Source organism: Nilaparvata lugens, chromosome 11 (genome assembly GCF_014356525.2).
Source record: "Nilaparvata lugens isolate BPH chromosome 11, ASM1435652v1, whole genome shotgun sequence".
NCBI lineage: Eukaryota > Metazoa > Arthropoda > Insecta > Hemiptera > Delphacidae > Nilaparvata > Nilaparvata lugens.
The window spans coordinates 20,031,796-20,052,653 of record NC_052514.1 but is presented as its reverse complement, the minus strand read 5'-3'; the positions used below and the strand labels follow the sequence as shown (position 1 = coordinate 20,052,653).

Sequence of the window (20,858 nt, the reverse complement as noted above, 5' to 3'; positions counted from 1 at the left end):
GGTGTTCGCGAGACTTTTGCCGGGCTATATAAACGCTGAGCTCACTTCAGTCGCCATCAAACAGAAACGAAAACTTGAAACTATATCTTGTGAAATTTGTGAAGTGTTGTGTGAAGTTCAGCATTATGTCTCTGCTACCGTACGTGATGCGTGATTTTGTGGACGACTTCTATCAGCCGGCCTTTTTTGGCGATCATTTCGGCCTTCGTCCATCCACAGTTCTGAGCAGCGTTCCACTGCAGGCCGGTTATCTGCGACCGTGGAGGCTCCTCGAATCTCAAGACAGCGGAATCTCCAACATCGAAGAAGACCCCGACAATTTCAAAGTGAATCTTGACGTGCAACAGTTCAAGCCCGAAGAAATCTCCGTCAAATTGTCGGACGACAACATTGTGATCGAGGGCAAACACGAGGAGCGCAAAGACCAGCACGGATTTATTTCTCGCCAGTTTTGTCGCCGATACAAGTTGCCCGAAAATGTCGACCTGCAGAGGTTGGAGTCTCGCCTGTCGTCGGACGGAGTGCTGCAACTGATAGCTCCCAAAATAATTGACGACTCCGTATCGAACAACGAGCGTCGAATTCCCATCAAGCACACCAACCAGCCAGCCATCAAACACAAACAACCATCTTCCAACGAAAAACAGCAGTCAAAGGAAAATATGCAACCATAAACTCGAATCCAACAGGTATTTTACAGTTAGCAACAATCAGTAAAACATTTGAAAACCGAATACAGTATAAATAACAGTACAACAGTATTTTCCCGTATTCATTTGAAGACTGAATATAATAACTCGGTACCTCAGAAGACTGTATTTATATTTCTGTTCCTATACTGAAATACCAAATAATGTTGTATAATTGATATATTATTGTATTGTTGATGTTTCAATCATTTGTTTTTATACAATAATAAATATTTGTGAAATTCAATTAATTGTGTCTCATTTCTAAAAATCCTTCAATCAATTAAAGTTGAATGACTTGAATAGGATTGAGTTAGTGTCAAGCTTGGTAGATTAACATTTATCTGCAAACTAGCTTTTTGTGAAGTATTGTTTGATGAGATGACTCATTCATGTACAATATACATTGTATGTCTTGAATAAAGAGATTGATTGATTGATTGAGCTTTTTATCATAGAAAATTAACGTGGTTTATTACTGGGCTTTTATAAATGGAAACATATTTTTTTCTAATTTGATAAACTAGTACAGTTTGTGGACAGAGCTAGTATGAGAATAATCTGATTTGAGATCAGAATATTATGGAATCTAACTATTAATTGAATAACTTAAATTTGGAGTTATAAGAGCGCATATTAAAATTATGTTATACAAATTTATTATATTAGAGTTGATCCTAAAATTATTGGACACAAAAAATCAACAATGAATTCATGCTCAAACATAAATATGGGTTTTTATATACTTCGCTCCTATAATTTACGTGTTAAATTGTGACCTAATTAACAAATTAAATTCCGATGATTATTTGACAGTGTGCAGAAAAGTAGATGCTTATAGACAATAGTCAACCGCAAGAAAATAGCCCGTTGAGAGTACAACCATGCATCCAGGACTTCCTATATACCGGACCTGCGCCTACAAAAAAATGGCCGCCGTATGTGGTGGCCGGCATTAATATTTTGAACGGGAACTAGACGAACTGAGATTTTGACAAACTGAGACGCTCTCTAACAGCTGATTAGTGATTTTTTTCTCAGTAGGAATTTCTATAAGACCACCACATACAGCGGCCATTTTTTTCTAGGCTCAGGTCCGTTAGTATATTATAGGAGGTCCTGATGCAACGTTTCCAAGTAAGAGTTGATAAACGTTGTCCACAGCTGATCATATAATTCAATTCAAAATTCTTTATTCTTTAAAATGCACTATACAATAAAATTTAAAAGTATTATTATTACAAGAATACCCCTACAAGACTATACGTATGTGTGTAGGGGTGAAAATTATATTGATATTTGTATAATGCACCTGACGAACTGACAACGTCTATGGATACGGGGGGGGGGGTGTGATTTGGTACTCAGCTGTATCAATTTTGCATAGGATATTTTCGTGAGGTTGTATGTTCTAATCAAATGATTAATTAAGGAACAATATGACACCAAGAAAATGAATTAATTTTCATTACAAATACGCTTCTTGGTCGCGCTGATTAGTATCGCTCAGATAAGTTATGATACATTCGCTTACTACTCCTGTTGGGCGGGTGACAAATTGTGGAGCCAACTTGTTAAACTTGTTATACTTTATGAATTAAAAAATTTCTTCCGGTGGTTCGGAACCCACCTAAAACTGTAGGCCCACTCTTTCATCATCACTCTTCCCATTACCCTCACACATATAAGCTTTAAGCTTCACTCTCAGCAAAAAACTCATCTCTTTATTGAAATATAATTTAAATAAAATCACCTAAATAAATCATTGTTTTATAGAAACAATTATAACTCATTATATTTTGAAAATGTTATCCATCAATCACTTATTTCAATAGGACTACTTGGAAGTTTAAATACATAGAATTACCGGTACACTTTTCGTTTTATTTTAGATACATACGACTAGTTTCGACCAATCATGCCAATATCAAGTGTCATTATTAGTGTTATTATTCAATCAAGTTTTAACAAAATTTCAATTTAAAGATACGGTAATGATTTTTAAAAATTTTCCACTCATTCCTACCCAATATTTCGAAGAGGTAACATCTTCTCTATGATGAATAAGATTCTAATTCAGAAATAGTGAATAATACTTTAGATATCATGGAAGATTTAATAACAGCTCTCCGGTTTACTCTAGTTTTAGTAATGCCTACTTATTTATTCATTTATTAATTCGTAGACGAAATATAAAATTCATGTAAAAGCAACAGGCATTCGCAAAACCGCTTCAGGGCCAAGATACTCGAGATGGTTTTTCATTAGGTGGCACAACAGAGCAGGAAGATCTCCAATTGACTGATTAGGTTAGCATATCGAGTGAGCTTTCTGTCCAGCCAAACCAAGAGCTTCCTGTTCTGTCGGGCCGACTGAGAAACACGCCTTGTGTGGCTTGACCCTTAAACCCTATTTTGAAATATATAGTAAATAGGTTATTTACAGTTGATGTTTCGTTTCACACCAATTAAGAGTTTATTTACAGTTGATATTTTGTTTCATACCAATATTTCAAGTTCGGAAAAATACTTCATCAACCGCAATAAAACTATATGTTTTCTATTCAATAACCAAAACTTCTCACATATTAATAATAACAATTCTGCAATTAGTTTCAATTTGAGGACTGACCAGTTCTGATCTGGCCATCAGCCTGCAGCACAATGCGGGATCGCAGGTTGTTGAGCACGAGCACCTGATGGGTCTCGGCCACACCCAACTCCCAGGGCAGACCCGCGTTCTTCACTCCGGTCCATGAGCTGGCGCCCGTGCCTCCGTCGTGGCCTGATATCACTATGTGCTCCGCTTTGCCCTGAACAAACCACACATTCCAACATTCAATATTGACAGTTTATTCTACAAAAACAGATACATGCAATACAAAGATATCGCAGACAACCAATCCTCGATTCAAGTAATTGCTAAAATGAATTGATTATAAATAGGTTTTGGTTTTTATCAGTTAACTCTTTGAAATCATCCTATTCGATTTTGTTTATTCATTTTCAAAGCGTTTCTTATATCTGCATGATGTTCATAGGACTAGAATATTGAATATTCAAGATTGAATATCCCGTGTAACGGATGACAATATACCGCGCAATTTAAGGAGCTCTTGTATTCTTGTATTGAAGGGGGTTCATAGTAGGAGAATGTAGGAGAGGTAGGAGAACTACTCTACCAATTCCGAATCTAGTTCCGCAGTTTTTGAACTGGCGAGAAACATTGGTTTTTCAATAGCACGTAAAGGTTGTACTGTATTTTTCAAATTCATTATAAAAGTCATGTACTTATGTAAACGACTTACAATATTTTCGTTCTTAAAAATTTGGCCTTTTCGAACTGATTGTTATAATTTCAAATTATTGTTCTTCAATTTATAATTTCAAGTGTTTAATGAAATTTTGAATATTTCTAATTGTTCGTGATTTGTTTGATTTTAGATTCTTACTGAGTTTAATAATTGTAAAATGAAAGAGTGGTTTATTAGAGGCTGAATATCGTTCAACGTTAGATTATATTTGACTGTTGTATAGATAAGATACAATACAGTTTAAAAGCTGACTGTTAGAAAATACAGTTTTGGATGTGAGTCTGATGTGCCTTTCTGGCACAATTATTGGAAATAAATGAATCAATAATATTAAAGAACACTTTTTGGAGATTTTTGAAAAAAAAAAACAAATAAATGAATAGGCCTAAGATCTTAATATTTATTGTCAAATAAATTTAAAATGAAAAAATCTTCATTTGCCGGAGTTGGGACTTTCAAGTCCTCTCTACCACTCAACATCAAATGATTATATGAAATTCATAAAATATTTTTTCATTCGCCAATGCCTGGTAATATATTCTAGCTTGATTAGAGTAGTAACTCGTTCATGCGACCATATTTCCATATCATTAAATTTTATAAATTAAATTATGCACATTTTACATCCCTATAAGCTCAAAAAGTACACATGAATCTAATATGATTGTGATATTTTTGGGAAATATCACAAAGTACTGACCTTAGCGACGCCGGACGCGACGACACCCACACCAACCTCGGATACGAGTTTGACGGAGATGCGCGCATTGGGATTGGCGCACTTGAGGTCGTAGATCAGCTCGGCCAAGTCCTCGATGGAATAGATGTCGTGATGCGGCGGTGGTGAGATCAGACCCACGCCAGCGACTGAGTGCCGTGTCGCCGCTATGTCTTTCGTCACCTAGATACATAGATAATTACTTTTATTCATCACACTTTAAAATATTACAAGTGTTGTGGGTGAAGTTGAGACAATAGGAGCCCCCTCTTCCACTTAACCCAAAAAGGTGGGCAGACACAAAACAAACTCTCAATCGTCCAATTCCTTCAGTATTTGTTTTCTTTCAACAGTCATTGTGAATCATTCTGACGTATGACAATGTACATACATTTAAATCTAAGCATAGACCAAAGACTAGGCATGACGTGGTTACACCACAGATTAAATAAGTAATACTAATTAAAATAAAATATAACTAACTCCTCTCTGGTTACACCTAAGGCTGGCCACTAACATGTTCATCATGCACACACAAATGGTCATCAACGACAGGCTTCTAACATAAAATATTCAAGCAATAACAATAAATAAACTCCGGGAAGATTACAAATTTTAATAATGAAATAGTTCAACTTCAAATAGAGTAACGTAGAAAAATAAACAATAAAAATAATTTTGCTCAAAGACTTTCGCTGTGATGAAACAACAATTTATGACCACATGTTTATCATGCATGTCCTACCGTTAGTGGCCAGCCTAATTTAAGACTTACGAAATTATTGAAAAAAAGGTTTTATATTTGGTTGGGGAGATGTTTGCAAGTGAAATTTGATTTTAATATTGTTGAATCGCAGAAATTATAATAAGTGTTTACAGCAGCGTGCATACTGACTGTGTAGAAAACTACCTATGTAAAAAATGATCATAGGTTGCTAGCCTATGATGTGCTACTAGTTTCTGTGCTCGTAGCAACAATTTTTATGACTATAAATATTTCTGACTCTGCCTTGTTATACAATTTGTATTGTTGACAGTGAATAATTTGAATTTGAGATGTACCTTGTACCCAGGCAGCTCACCACCCTCGCCAGGCTTGGCTCCCTGTGCCATTTTGATCTGCAGGTCGTCGGCATGTGCCAGGTAGGAGCTGGTGACGCCGAAGCGACCCGACGCCACCTGCTTGATGGCAGACCGCTTGCTGTTCTCTGCATCGGTGACCAGGTAGCGTTCTGCGTTCTCACCTAGTAATTGTTAAGTATTAATTAGTTTATCATTGTGGGTTAAATGGAAGAGGGGGGCTCATATTGCCTCAACATCGCCCACAACACTTGAAATATTTTAAAGTGAAAGAATGAATTCAATTATCTATCTATCCATCCATCTAGCATACATTCCAAGTGCTTAATAAGTGTTCACCCAAAAATAGTTTGGTTGTTGGTCATCGGTTATTAATAATTAAAACGAAAATCCAAATTGATTCACTTCTAGCTGTTTTTTAATATCTGCAGTTGTAGAAATTGGGTAGTTGATAGAATAGAAATAGAAATTGATATGTTTTCAACTACCCTCTTACCTGATAACACATTGGAGTTGTATCTCCATAATATATTATTTATTTGTAAATAAATAAGTAAGCGTGAATATGTAGACTAACCAATTTGAAAATTTTCAAGTTTCTAAATCATTCTTATTCTATCGGCTGTATGAATGTATTCTTCCTTAACTACAGACTTAAGGAACATAAATGAATCGCTAATTGCAGAAAGGAAACATGCCCAACTTTATCAAAAAATCAACTATTTGATGTAAGATACATCGTTTACTGTAGGAAGGATACATGTCCAACTGAATGCATTGTGATGACGACGTTTTGAATATATCGTTTACTACAGGTTTAGGTTCAGGTTTAAATAAGTTTTTTGTCTCTCCTGTAAAATTATGAAAACCGGACATGTTGCCTTTCTGCAATTAGCGATTCAATTGTAATATTTTATTTTCTGATAATTAATTGAAATTGAAATTTGAAATTTATTGCCAAAACAAAATTACAATATTACAATATATTAAGTTACAAAGTGTTAAACAAATAAGCAAAACATAACTTAATTATTAGATCAAAACTTAATTTATCTTTATTTTGGCGACTGCTGGCATAAGTAAGAACTTGAGAGCCAGCAGTGAGTTTACATTATTAGATTTAACAAGTTGCCGTGCTACCAATTTCTCCTAAATCGGTTGGATAGCAAATTTTCATCTATTAACCTATAAGGATAGTTATCGGCTCCAACGTAATAGATTCTTGATAAACTATGAATGGATCTATCGCCTATGAATGAGAAATCCAGTTTTCAGAGCAAACCAACTTATAATCTTCAGAAGGATTTTGGCAATATACAAAACAATATACAACACACTTAAGCATCTAAAACCATTACGAGCTAAATACTTATCCAGTTATATAGTTGAAAAACAATGGCTATAGGCTTGTAGACACACAAATCAATTAATTATAGACAAAATAAAACACTATAAACTGTTCAAAACTCAATTTAAAACATTAATAATTCACTTAAACAGAAAAATATTCAGAGAGCACAAAATTAGAACACACGCAGCCAGCCATCATTTTTAGAGAAAAAAGGAAGCCTGGCAGGCACAAAGGTACAGAGCAAACCAACTTCAAACAGTGTCGATGTCATGGACACGTCACCAAAAAAATTATAAATTACAAGTTTAGAATTCACATTTTATATTTGTTCTCAATAAAACTTTATTTTGAAACTATTATTTTAAATTTTTATATATCATCTCTATTTAAATAATCCATTTATCTGTTAATTCTGTCAACTCAGCCTTGGTGACACCATGGAACATGCAACACAATCATTTACGATAAATTCTCAGTCAAAAAGTTGTCCGTATATCGATTACTCTGATATTTACTATAAAGTTTTATAGATCTCGAATTGAAGATTCGATTCCAATCGAGAAAAAATGTAATATTACAAATACCCCCCTCTTGACATAAAAAATTTTACTGTTTGAAAATTTAAAGAAAAAAAATTACATTGACCCAATGGAAATTGTTGAATTGTAAATTCGAGAACAGTAACAATTTTTCTATAAAAACATTACATGTTGTCCTATAATATTGAAAATTATTATAAAAATTCATCAATAGCATTTGTTATATGTTTCCAAACAATATTTCAAAGTATAGAATATCAAAATTACTTTTGATTTAGCTTTATAATTTAAAGGAAAATATCTCAACAGAAAGTTTAATATATAAAGAATAGTTTTTTTTTTTTTTTTTTTGAAATTGCACATAAACTTAATAGATAGAAAAATTCAATTTTTATTGCAAAAAAAAATTTAGTATGTTGAATAAAAAATTTATTATTATTTTTTTTTAAATGAATTGATGAATTGTTACATTTAATTTTCACATAAAATTTCAATAAATCAAAAAATGTTCATTTCTTTCACTATTGACGCGGTTGATTTTATCGATGCAAATTTTGGAAAAAGTCCGTTAAGGCACTCAGTATGATTTTCAGTTAAGTGTGACTCCAGTGTGATGACGTTAGTGTTGGGCTGATCCGAATACTCGTAGTGTTGGGCTGATCTGGATGCACGTAGTGTTGGGTTGATACTTGTAGTCGACTGATGCATATCAAACTTGATACAGGTGACATCTCAGTTAGCATTGCCTCATGCTTGTAGTAGACGGCTGCATACCAAACTCGATACAGGTGACATCTCAATTAGCATTGCCTCATGCTTGTAGTAGACGGCTGCATACCAAACTCGATACAGGTGACATCTCAATTAGCATTGCCTCATGCTTGTAGTAGACGGCTGCATACCAAACTCGATACAGGTGACATCTCAATTTTGTATCATATTTGTAATTATACAATGTACATTTCAGGCTTGAAATGACAATGTAATTTGTTTTTCGGAAAAGAGATAGATGCTGCATACAGGATTAATTTAGGTAAGGTTTGGTTTTTTGATATTTTCAGCTTTCAAGGTTTAGAGTTCTGCATACAGGAATAATTTAGGAGAGGATTTTTGAATCAATTCTTTCATGATACTGTGACTGTTATTTTGAATTCAAAGTTGCAAACGTGAATATGGATGGCAATTACCTCCAGGTAATGTGGTAGTGTTGAAGTTTGAGATACAAGGTCAGCAATAAGCGTTGGCGTTGTCATTGGCGTATGCTTTGGTGTCGGCATTGGCATTAGCATTGTCGTAGGCATTGGCATCAACATTGGCGCAGGCATTGGCATCGGCACAGGCATCGGCGTAGATATTGGCATTGGCATCAGCACAGGCATCGGCATAGTTATTGGTGTAGATATTGACATCAGAGCAGATATTGGCGTTGATATTGGCATAGGCATCAGTGTAGATATTGGCGTAGTTATTGGTGTAGATATTAGTGTAGATATTGGCATTGATATTGGCGTAGATATTGGTGTAGATATTAGTGTAGATATTAGCGTTGATATTGGCATAGGCATCAGTGTAGATATTGGCGTAGTTATTGGTGTAGATATTAATGTAGATATTAGTGTTGACATTGGTGTAGGCATCAGCGTAGATATTGGTGTAGATATTGGCGTAGTTATTGGTGTAGGCATCAGTGTAGATATTGGCGTAGTTATTGGTGTAGATATTGGTGTAGATATTAGTGTAGATATTAGCGTTGATATTATTGGCGTTGATGAGTCACACTAGTTCGAAAATCACCCAAATGTTCTTAACACTCTTCATGGCGTTCACTTGTTGCCGATTTCGAGATTCACGTGATAATTATTTCAATGTTAATGTCCATGCTGTACCTGTTATCTTAAAATGCTTATAAACTAAAAGGAAAAATTTTGATTAGGCTATCAATACAATCTAATACACATGAAAATTATTTCTAAGTATATAATCAATATGAAATGAAATTTGTTAACATCTTATTATACAGTCAGCAATACATATATTGTGAAATTTGGAGACATCAATTACAAAATTTCAATAGAAAAAATAATTTCATTTTCATTTATTCATTGTTCAAATATTTTATAAAAAGCAAATTATTCAATATTATTAATCATCGTTTGTTGGATACTATAGTTTATTTCGACTTTTCAATGTTCTAAACACAAACTACATTTCATGACAAAACTTTACTATCAATCATTAAACAAGAAATCATTCAAAACATCAATAATATTTTGCTTCAAAGGCAATCAATATTCATAAGTAATCATCGGAATCTATGGCAATCAACATTATTAATCATTATTTTGCATCTATGGCAATCAACATAAGTAATCAACACAAAAAATATTATCTCATTTCTGCCTCTCTAAGTCATAACCTCTGTTATTCCTTCTTTAGGCAATAATGGGTTTCCATCTCAAAAAACAATCACATACCAGCAAAATTCTAATCAACAAACCCCACTAAAAATTCTACATACACTCCAGCATCCATTTCAAACGATAATCAATCATATCAAAATTTATAGAATAAACAGTTTTTTAAAAAATTTAGAAAAAGACATCAATTACAAAAACTTTAGAGAAATTTTAATCTTTAACTCATTTCAATTAATAATATGACAAGACGTTTTTATTTAATGAAAACATTATTCAAGTTAACTTTCATTTATATTGAACATCTCATATATATGGCGACACAATTCATTAATACTTTCAAATTTTGAAGTTTTATTATTACAACAAAAGAATTTATACATAAGATTAAATTTCAGCATGTTCTAAATTGAACAATTTATTTTTTAAATAATTTCAGAATTTGAAAACTGTATAATAAGTACAAACATTTCAATATTACAATACAAAGATGATCAAGATGGATAATGGGTAAATAAGTTCCCTAAAAAAACAAACAAGAGAAAAAGAAAAATGGGTAAATAAATTTCCTAAATAATACAAGGAAGAGAAAGATTAATTAGAGCCTATCCTACATGTCAGTACTGAACTTTCATAAGGAAGTATATTTAATAAAAATATACTGAAAATGAGAAAATGGGACATAACTTGCTCTGAAAAAACCTAATTACCTAATATGATACTTGACAAAAAAATAGACATAATTAAAATATATAATACATGATGAAAAAATATACCGCAAGCAAACAATTATACTACAATAGATAGATTTTAGAAAAGTTAAGTTTTATCAACAATTTAAAGATTAGGAAAATAAGCTACTATTTTAACTTCCAAAATTATTTCAGAAAAATACAAATTTAAATGACTATGGACAAGATTGGTTAAGATATGCATCATAGAAGAATTTTACTGAACATTACACAAAGACAGGAAAGAATCGAAATTTGAAAAGATTAAGGGCCAAGAAAAATAGGCTACAGGAAAGAAAAAAGACACAATTATGGACTCTTACCATACACTGCGTAGCGATTATGCTATTCTGAATCCTGGCATAACACAGGATTCCTAATCATTGTGTGCTGGGGAATACCCTTTCATCATGTGATTCACTGTCATCATCTTGTAAGTAAGCAACTTGAAACAACCTTTGAATACTAACACATCAATGGAGACTTTGTGCTTTGTTTTCTTCAAGAACAAGATTTTATTCATGGGTTCATTTGTTTCAACAAAGCCGTTTTGCCTACAAAAGTTAGTCATGTTCACTTGAGAATGCATAGCATACACCTTTTCAATTCTCAGTTGAAAGTTGAACTCATCAACTTGACTCAACGCAACATTCATTTTGTTTACATTGTTCCTAACCTCCACAGAAACCTGTCTCATGTAATCATTCACTTTGTTTATAGTTTTCCTGGGTTCATTTGTTTCAACAAAACCATTTTGCTTACAAAAGTCAGTCATGTTCACTAGATAATGCTTTGCATACACCTTTTCAATTTTCAGTTGAAAGTTGAATTCATCAACTTGATTCAAAGCAAGATTCATTTTGTTTACACTGTTCCTAACCTCTACAGAAACCTGTCTCATGTAAACATTCACTTTACTTACTGTTTTCCTAACTATCAATTTGGCAATACTACTTTCTTTACTGTTGACTTTCAATAAAGACAACTCCCTACCTACTACATTACTCAATTCTACTATCTCACTACGATTTACTTTTTCAATAACATTAACTAGGCCTACATTATCTGAAACTTGAACTAATTGATCTTGTATCTCAACACTACTATCATCCTGCTTCAATTCGTTTTCATCTTCATGATTATCAATCAATGTTTCATGTGCATCTTTCAATAGAAAGTTTATACTAACCTGCTCTAGTCTTATACTAGTAAATTCTTGCTTCATATCATCAAACCTAGCATTTTGATCTTGTTTCAAATTATCAATCTTAGCATTTTGCTCATCAATCTTAGCATTTTGCTCATCAAACCTAGCATTTTGCTCATCAAACCTAGCATTTTGCTCATCAAACCTTTGTGTTAGGAATGCTATAAGATTTATATCATTTTTAGCTCCTACCATACTTGTTTCATTTGATATTTCTACTACTTTTTCATGAATTGTTACATTTGAAACGTTTTCACTTACAGCTACACTATCGTTTGAGTCATTGTTTAAGGTTAGGTCTAAATCTTGTGATTCTTCATCTAAGTTTTGAATGTTTTCACTGGATAAAACTTCATTATTTTTATTGTTCTCCATCTTGCTACTGCGTAAAAAATATTTACTCATTAGAACCTGAACTTTCTCGAACCGATTTCCCACTCAGCAGCATCTCCCATTCATAATTCATCAAGATATCTATCCTACCAATAATTTTTTATAACCAGGGATATATTTTGTAGTTTGAGTCCCACACCAGGGCGTAACATTTGCCGTGCTACCAATTTCTCCTAAATCGGTTGGATAGCAAATTTTCACCTATTAACCTAAGGATAGTTATCGGCTCCAACGTAATAGATTCTTGATAAACTATGAATGGATCTATCGCCTATGAATGAGAAATCCAGTTTTCAGAGCAAACCAACTTATAATCTTCAGAAGGATTTAGGCAATATACAAAACAATATACAACACACTTAAGCATCTAAAACCATTACGAGCTAAATACTTATCCAGTTATATAGTTGAAAAACAATGGCTATAGGCTTGTAGACACACAAATCAATTAATTATAGACAAAATAGAACACTATAAACTGTTCAAAACTCAATTTAAAACATTAATAATTCACTTAAACAGAAAAATATTCAGAGAGCACAAAATTAGAACACACGCAGCCAGCCATCATTTTTAGAGAAAAAAGGAAGCCTGGCAGGCACAAAGGTACAGAGCAAACCAACTTCAAACAGTGTCGATGTCATGGACACGTCACCAAAAAAATTATAAATTACAAGTTTAGAATTCACATTTTATATTTGTTCTCAATAAAACTTTATTTTGAAACTATTATTTTAAATTTTTATATATCATCTCTATTTAAATAATCCATTTATCTGTTAATTCTGTCAACTCAGCCTCGGTGACACCATGGAACATGCAACACAATCATTTACGATAAATTCTCAGTCAAAAAGTTGTCCGTATATCGATTACTCTGATATTTACTATAAAGTTTTATAGATCTCGAATTGAAGATTCGATTCCAATCGAGAAGAAATGTAATATTACAAAGTTTAGCGCTTAACTAAAATGTGTAGAATACTTATTCTATTTGGCTTTTTAAATAATTATATATATATGATTGAACATCATCAAAAACTTACGAATAACTAAAGAATACTTAAGAGTAACTAAATCTATTGTAGCATTAATTTAAAAAAGAAATTCCTGTTTATCCACTCTTCCACAGTTTTGTGATATTTAGGCCTACCAGTTGGTTTTTCTATAATGAAATTTGACGGAACTAAGTTGATTAAAAGATTACAGTAATAAAAGAATTGATGCCTACATGTAGTGAGCTTGATCAAAAGCATATTGTATCTATTGAAATGATTTACTCGCATATTGTAAGGGGTAGTGCGAGCTGAAAATAGAGAGTGATTCTTGTTTATGTAGAGTATTACGGTTTTCATGAACGTTTGCCTCAATGTTGGTACATCAAATTCAATAAAAATATCTCGGCTTGGGTACAAACGTGGTCTCTCTAGAGCTGCTCTTATAATATGTTTTTGGAGGACAAACAGTTTTCTCAAGTGCGTATCAAAAGCTCCACCCCACACCTCAATGATATATTGGAATAAGGAATGTGCATATGCAAAATAAATTTTTCTTATTATCTCCCTGTTTTTAATTTTATTTATTTTATAGAAAATATAGATGAGGTATTTCAATTTTGAGCAGAGGTACTCTAGGTGAATGTTCCATTTGATATGGCGATCTACAAAAATACCAAGATATTTTATAGATTGCACTCTTTCTAAAGGTATATTTTCGTGGGCGACCTCATTCATTATTTGGGTGCCATTGTTATTTTTCTTTGATTTTTTTATAGAAAGTTCAAGATCTATCGATGGTTGACCAATTACGGTGGGTGAGAAAGTTATATATTTAGTTTTCTTTGCATTTAGGGTTAGTATATGATCTTCAAGCCATTGTTGAACTATTTTCAAACCATTATTTGCAACTTTGAACGTTTCTTCCCATGTGTCTCCGCTAAAAATCAAAGTTGTATCGTCGGCGAAAGATAAAATAGTACAATTTTCAAGGTTTAATTTTAACAGGTCGTTTACATAGATGAGAAACAAAATCGGGGATAGTACTGTCCCTTGAGGAGTACCGAACTGAGAGGTGTAACTGATGTCTGTCTGTCCATTTAAAGTGAGATACTGTTTCCTATTCGACAAGTAACTTGAGAATAACTTATTCACAGAACCTCTTACACCCACCCTGTCCAGTTTATAGAGGAGTATGTTGTGAGGAACTGTATCAAAGATGGATTAATAATAATTAACTCTACTTAATGTAAATGAAACACAGAGACAAACATACAAACAGGTTGAACTTATAGATAAACTTAAATGGATAATATATGAAAACAAACAAATTGATATTGTCAAATCAAATTTTTAGATACTAGTTTCAGTTGTTACCGTACATGTCATTTAATATGGATATTTACTGCAACAACACAAGGTAAATTGATAACACTTCTAAGAACATTTACTGATTATGTTTCTACTATCCTATTCAAAACTATTTACATTTTACTATCGCAGATGAAAAGTACGAATCAATTGTTATGAATAGATTACCTCCTTCTCCAGTGTTTGACTTTCCTCCGATTCTGTTCATAGCAATAGCGAGCGTAGTGTGCGCTTCCAATGAAATACTTCCAAAACTCATAGCACCTATTGGGAACAAAAAAAATATTGAAAAATACATAGAATATAAACAAAACATGAATTAAGCCAATATTGAAGTAGAACAGGACCCAAGTAGTTTCATCTGATTGTAATTCAAACAGCAAGAACATTTGCTAAACAACAACACGAAACCATATATAATCTAAATAAAAGATGTTGAATTGAAGTAGAACTGACATGAAGTAGTCTCATAAGATAATATTTCAAACAAAACGATTTGCTAGGATTTATTTATTCAATCATTCAGAATTACACAACTCACAGGAAAGTACCACAGGCTTACGCCCAAAACGGTTCCAATTCTAATTTATACAACAGTCAAAATGTAGCTAGGTTATGTGTCATTTCAAATTTTTTCAAATAATTATACACTCAATTCGGCCAGCCGGTAAAGTCTAGTGGTCTGGAAAGTAGCAACTACAGTCTGCTATCACTACACCGATCAAGGGTTCAATTTAAATTCTATCAGACCTTTATTTCTATCATCCTAACTTATTGCCCACACACAAATCATAAAATTGTGTAAGGAAATAAATGCAGTATAAGAAAGAGTCAAGCCATAATATATTGAACACTGATAAAAATTATACAATATTATTAATCATTTTGATAACTGGAATGGAAACTTACAACGTTAAAAGGAACCTCTATGATAATAGTCATAGTCAATTCGACTTTTTCATTAGAGTACTTGACCGCGGTTTCTTAGCTTCAATAGTCACATTAAGAAAAAAACTAAACCCATGACAATATACAGACTAGCTTGAAAGCCACTACCCATACAGCTTGGATTACATATGAGATAGATATATTACATAGTAGATTAGAGTAATCATTATACTAAGAACATTAAACTAATTTATTACGGTTACATTAAAAAATTGTACATTGTAGAATTCTGTCTATTTGTATTGGAACTTTTGGCAAATAAATTTGATTTGATTTGATCACATAACTTCATGCGCAATGACTTTTAGGAGACTCCGTATGTTAGTGGGTTGAGTAGTGAAGGGAGCTTTTAATGCCTCAACTCCATCCACAATGCTAGTCATGCATAAAGGCTTGTAAAATAAAAGGAATTCGTCTATTTTAGGTATTTCCATTAGGGTATGGTTGCACAAAAGCCTGTTAAATTCAAATCATGATTCACCATGAGAATCAATCACAGAACACTTCATTGGAAAGGAAACTTCTCTGATTGGTTAAGCATTGAATCGCGGTTAAAATTCAACAGCTTTTTGGGAACCGAGCCTAAGGATTTCCACAATATCAACAGAGGTCCTACTGTATTTGTTGAATTTTTGTAATATTCATTTTTATATTAATTTACCAGTGGCAAATCGCTTGACAATTTCCTTGGCAGGCTCGACCTCGGAGATGTCGATGGGACTCTCGCTGGTGGCCAACTCGAGCTGGCCTCGGATGGTGCACGAGCGCACACTGTCCAGTGTCGACTCCTTGAATCGGTCGTACGCGTTCTTGCTCTTACTAGATGCTGCCTCCTGAATACAATAGAATAGGTTTTATTGATCAACAAGTATATAACATATACAGAACATGGATCTTGTCAAGTAGGTCAGGTACAATGGAAAGTTATACACATTTATAAAGATGAAATAACGCAGAGATGACATGGAACAATGTCAGACAAAATAACACAGATATAATAAAACAACATCAGATAACATGAAACAGCATAAGATAACATGAAATAATACTGGCATATCAAGACTAGATTACAAATTGACTCATTATGTGGTTCAAATTCGTTGTCAACGTACTCCTCCAAGGTATAGAACACCCTAGTTTTCAATAGCTCCTTCACTTTTTTCTTGAAAATTTCTTTTGGAAGGTTTTCTAATTACCGAGGGCCATACCATTCCAGTTATCAGCATCACGACTGTAATAATGTAAGCTATTTAAATTATTTACCCATCAAAGAGAATTGATATATTATAATTGAAGACTTTTTCATGATTGATTGAGCTTTAGTTTTTACATTTTTTGCAAGTCGCACCTGATGAATTTCAAGGCGTCTGACTTGACGAGTGGTTTTAGATAGGCGTGACTGACGACTTAACAAGAGTTGTCTAAAAGTCGAAAGTTGTCAACAAAAGTTGTCCATTCAAAACACTGAATTGGCCCGAGGAAACTATCTTACCCGATAGAAAAAAGTACCACTAATGGTATTGAAATAATAAGAGTTAAATATTATTTGAGTAAATAGTGACAACTACTGTTGATGAGTGGTGGTGAAGTTTCAACTCCACCTAATGAAGAGGATTTTTATTTAATTTCCAACTAACTGGAAACCTTCAGAGCCACATGACAATAATCCAATAATAAGAATTATTATCATAAATGTTCTTGAATTAAAATCTCAATTTGTTGGAAATGACACGTGGTAATGTAATCAACATGACATGGCATTGAAAAATAATTAATTTTAATCAACATTATATATAAGTAGATTATTGAGACAATGAGAATCAGAAGGTGAATTCTTAATAATGAATCAGAAGGTAGGTGTTTCAGATTATAGAGAATATGAAGTTGAATCAATCTCTATTAAAGTAGAATGATAAAAGATAAGTTGAATTCCGAACCTGCAGATTGGCGATACTGAGAGGGTCATTGATGTGATTCTCTCCACCACTTCTCCAATGATATTGGCCAGGATTCCTTAGCACCAGGGTGTCCTTATCGGTGTAGGCTAGATGATGTCTCTCGTAAGTTTCTTTGGCCAATATCTCAAAAGTCACTCCTTCGATTCTGGATTGTGTACCCTGGAAGAATAAATAAACATTGATGGTAAAGAGGTTGTAACACTGTAAAAGCAGATGCAATACGTCTTTGACGATTTTCTTCACTTTCATTCCTAATAAGAAGAGAAAAAATGGAGAATATTCTTCAAATTGTGAAAAATTTAATAATGTCACAATTCTAATTCAGATATTGATTATAAAGACACTCTTGATTGAAAATCGAGATTTGTACTTGAGGCTTGGAGAAGAAGAATTTTATTTGATATCTGAGAACACATATACACACAATAATAATACACCTTTTTTATCTGTAAACAATATACGTATATTGTATTCAGCACTAACCTTGAAACATTTTTCAATCACTTCTTCAGAAATTCCAACGGCTTCAAAAATTTGAGCTCCTTTGTAGGATTGCAGTGTGGAAATTCCCATCTTGGCCATCACCTTTGCTATTCCTCTTTCCATTGCCTCACAATAATTCTGAAAATGAATGGAAAAATATCAGGTTTACATCAAATAATATATGCAATATAAAACACGTACAACTGATAAGTTGTTTCAATAGGAATTGAATCAACACATCGATAAGGTGTATTACAAAACATCGAGCATAGATATGCACTATGAAATTCAAATATTTATGAGACCTTCAATACTCCAGGTAGAATGATGTAGCCTATATAAGTTACAGTAACAGATTCATGATACATTGAATTCCAAACAGTAATGGAATGATAATAAATTGTATCAAAAGTAAAGAAAAATTACTATGCTTATTCAATTTATTATCATTACTTATTTATTTTCCTTCTAAACTGAGATTGATTTTACATCCTGAAAAAGCTTTTAGACATCTTGAATTTTGTATTATTGATTTATTGGATAAATTCACCACTATAGAGGCTGTATAAGCTAGCATGATAATAATGATTTCTTACTTCATAGAGCATCTTATCGGTGATGTTTGAATCAAGCAGTCCTTCGTTTCTGAGGCTGCTGGCCATCTCAAAAACAATGTAAGGACAGATAGCATCGGCACCATACCCGAGTAACACACACATGTGATGAACTTCTCTGCAACAATCATGAAAAATGTTCTGCATTTTCGAGAATAAAGATAGTGTAAGTTCTAATACTTAACCTCAGAAGATACACTTTTCTCGGGGATTAAGAGTGACAAGTACAAGTATTATTAATTCAGATTTGATATTCTTATCAGGAACAGTTTATTTAATGGATCAGTGATCTAGTGGATCACCATGTATATTTTATTCATTAATTTATTCATTAACACATAAGCTTACACTATAATATTCAGAGAAGGAAAAACATGCAATTAGTCTCAAAAATTCTTCGATGTTAACATAAATTCGGACAAATTAAATAATTTATGAAAAACATAAAGATATTATCTTATTATATTTCTTCATTCTGTCCCATTAATAGACCACAATAGAGTGCTTACGTAGCAGCCTACAGATCCTTGGTTCAAACCCGCTCATATCCAAAAGATTTTGATCAGGTCACTCCCGTGTTATCGGATGGGCACGTTAAACTGTCGGTCCCGACTGAATTATGACAGTCGTAAGACCCATTGACGGCTTGAATGATATATTCAGACTAGGTGGAACTTTCGTTAGGGACTCACCACCAATAAAAAAGCCATACGAATATTATTATTATTATTATAGAAAAAATTCTAATTTACAAAATTTTCTTATTTATCTAGATGAAAAATTCTAGAACAAAGTTACCTTGCTTCTCCTGTTTCCAAGATGAGTCCAACCTTCATTCTTTGTCTCTCTTCGATGAGGTGATGGTGAGTAGCTCCTAGAGCTAGCAAGGTTCCAGTTGGCACTCTACAAATAAAAAAGAAACAATTTTTATTTTTTGTAAAAAAAACAATTTCTTTTTATAATATTGTCGATTAAATTGTAAACTGAAGGTAACAGTACAAAATAATTATATCAAAGCATATTCTGCATTATATTATTAGAAACGATTTATAGTTTTCTTCGTGAAATCTTCTTACAATCTTCAAGATATTTCAATACATCCTACTGTGCCAGGTCAGATGAAACCTATGGTAGAATATAACAATTGGATGAAGCTGTATTTATTGAGGGAATAGTGTTCAATTGTAACAATGCTCAAATTAAACTCAAACACCGATGATAAAATATGGGGTCTCCTGTACAAATTGCTAGTTTGAGAATCAATTTTGGTTACATAAATTAAAAAATTACTAATTTGGTTATCAATAACTAATCGTGTCATCAGTTTCAACTATTAAATCATCTTGAATCGACCAGAAAATTGCTGCTGGATGATCATTGTCATTGGAAATTGTTATGAAATAAAAAATGTTGTTATGGGATACCAATATTATCTATTGAGTATTTTTACTATATATTATTTTAAACATCCTATGAAAGCTTTATAAATAGAACTATGTACTTCTTCTACTGTAAATATTTATATAGCTTTCATTGGAAGTTTGAAATAATTATTATACTTCAATAATATTCCAGCAGTTGGTTACCGGTTAACTTCAAATAAAATATTTCTTCTTTTTTTACTATTTATTGCCAACATTTATCTATCTACTTATTTATTTAATGTTCTATTATATCCTTAATTAATTTATTCATACATATGTTGATTGATTCATTATGATTTGTCAATAGTTGACTTAACACACCTGTCGACGCCGGTTCGCCTGTCGGAGAGCACAATGAGCTGGTAGCCGTCCTGGGCAGCAGTAGCTGCCTCCTCGCAGATCCTGTTGAGCGACCTGAGCAGTCCATCGGGGCCCTCACTCTTGTCGAAGGTGATGTCGATCACGTGTGTCCGCCAGCCACGGTGCGTGTTGCCCTGCAAATAATCGGCTTCATTACAACAGACAGATATACTAGTCATTTAACTCTTGTAGGAAGTAAAAGGACATTTGAACGAAATATTATTTGAGCCTTTTTTCTAAATTTGTCAACATTTTAGATAAGCATTAACT

General features: G+C 32.9%; 2 protein-coding genes across 3 annotated transcripts in view; one reads left to right on the top strand and one right to left on the bottom strand.

The window, feature by feature from the left end:
* Nucleotides 1–20,858, bottom strand: part of LOC111052344 (glutamate synthase 1 [NADH], chloroplastic) — a 97,699-nt gene that overhangs the window by 27,624 nt on the left and 49,217 nt on the right. For both annotated transcript variants that reach the window (XM_039437794.1, XM_039437795.1), the window contains 10 exons: nt 20,550–20,722; nt 19,603–19,707; nt 18,787–18,922; nt 18,191–18,328; nt 17,687–17,866; nt 16,411–16,582; nt 14,970–15,065; nt 5,783–5,964; nt 4,703–4,903; nt 3,321–3,501 (listed from right to left, as the gene is read on the bottom strand). In XM_039437794.1, the coding sequence (XP_039293728.1) occupies nt 3,321–3,501; nt 4,703–4,903; nt 5,783–5,964; nt 14,970–15,065; nt 16,411–16,582; nt 17,687–17,866; nt 18,191–18,328; nt 18,787–18,922; nt 19,603–19,707; nt 20,550–20,722 (1,564 nt within the window). The remainder of the gene's footprint in view (nt 1–3,320; nt 3,502–4,702; nt 4,904–5,782; nt 5,965–14,969; nt 15,066–16,410; nt 16,583–17,686; nt 17,867–18,190; nt 18,329–18,786; nt 18,923–19,602; nt 19,708–20,549; nt 20,723–20,858) is intronic.
* Nucleotides 55–936, top strand: LOC111052372 (alpha-crystallin A chain). Its single transcript, XM_022339036.2, has one exon. It carries the CDS (start codon nt 126–128, stop codon nt 672–674), a length of 549 nt encoding a protein of 182 aa, XP_022194728.1. The 5' UTR covers nt 55–125; the 3' UTR covers nt 675–936.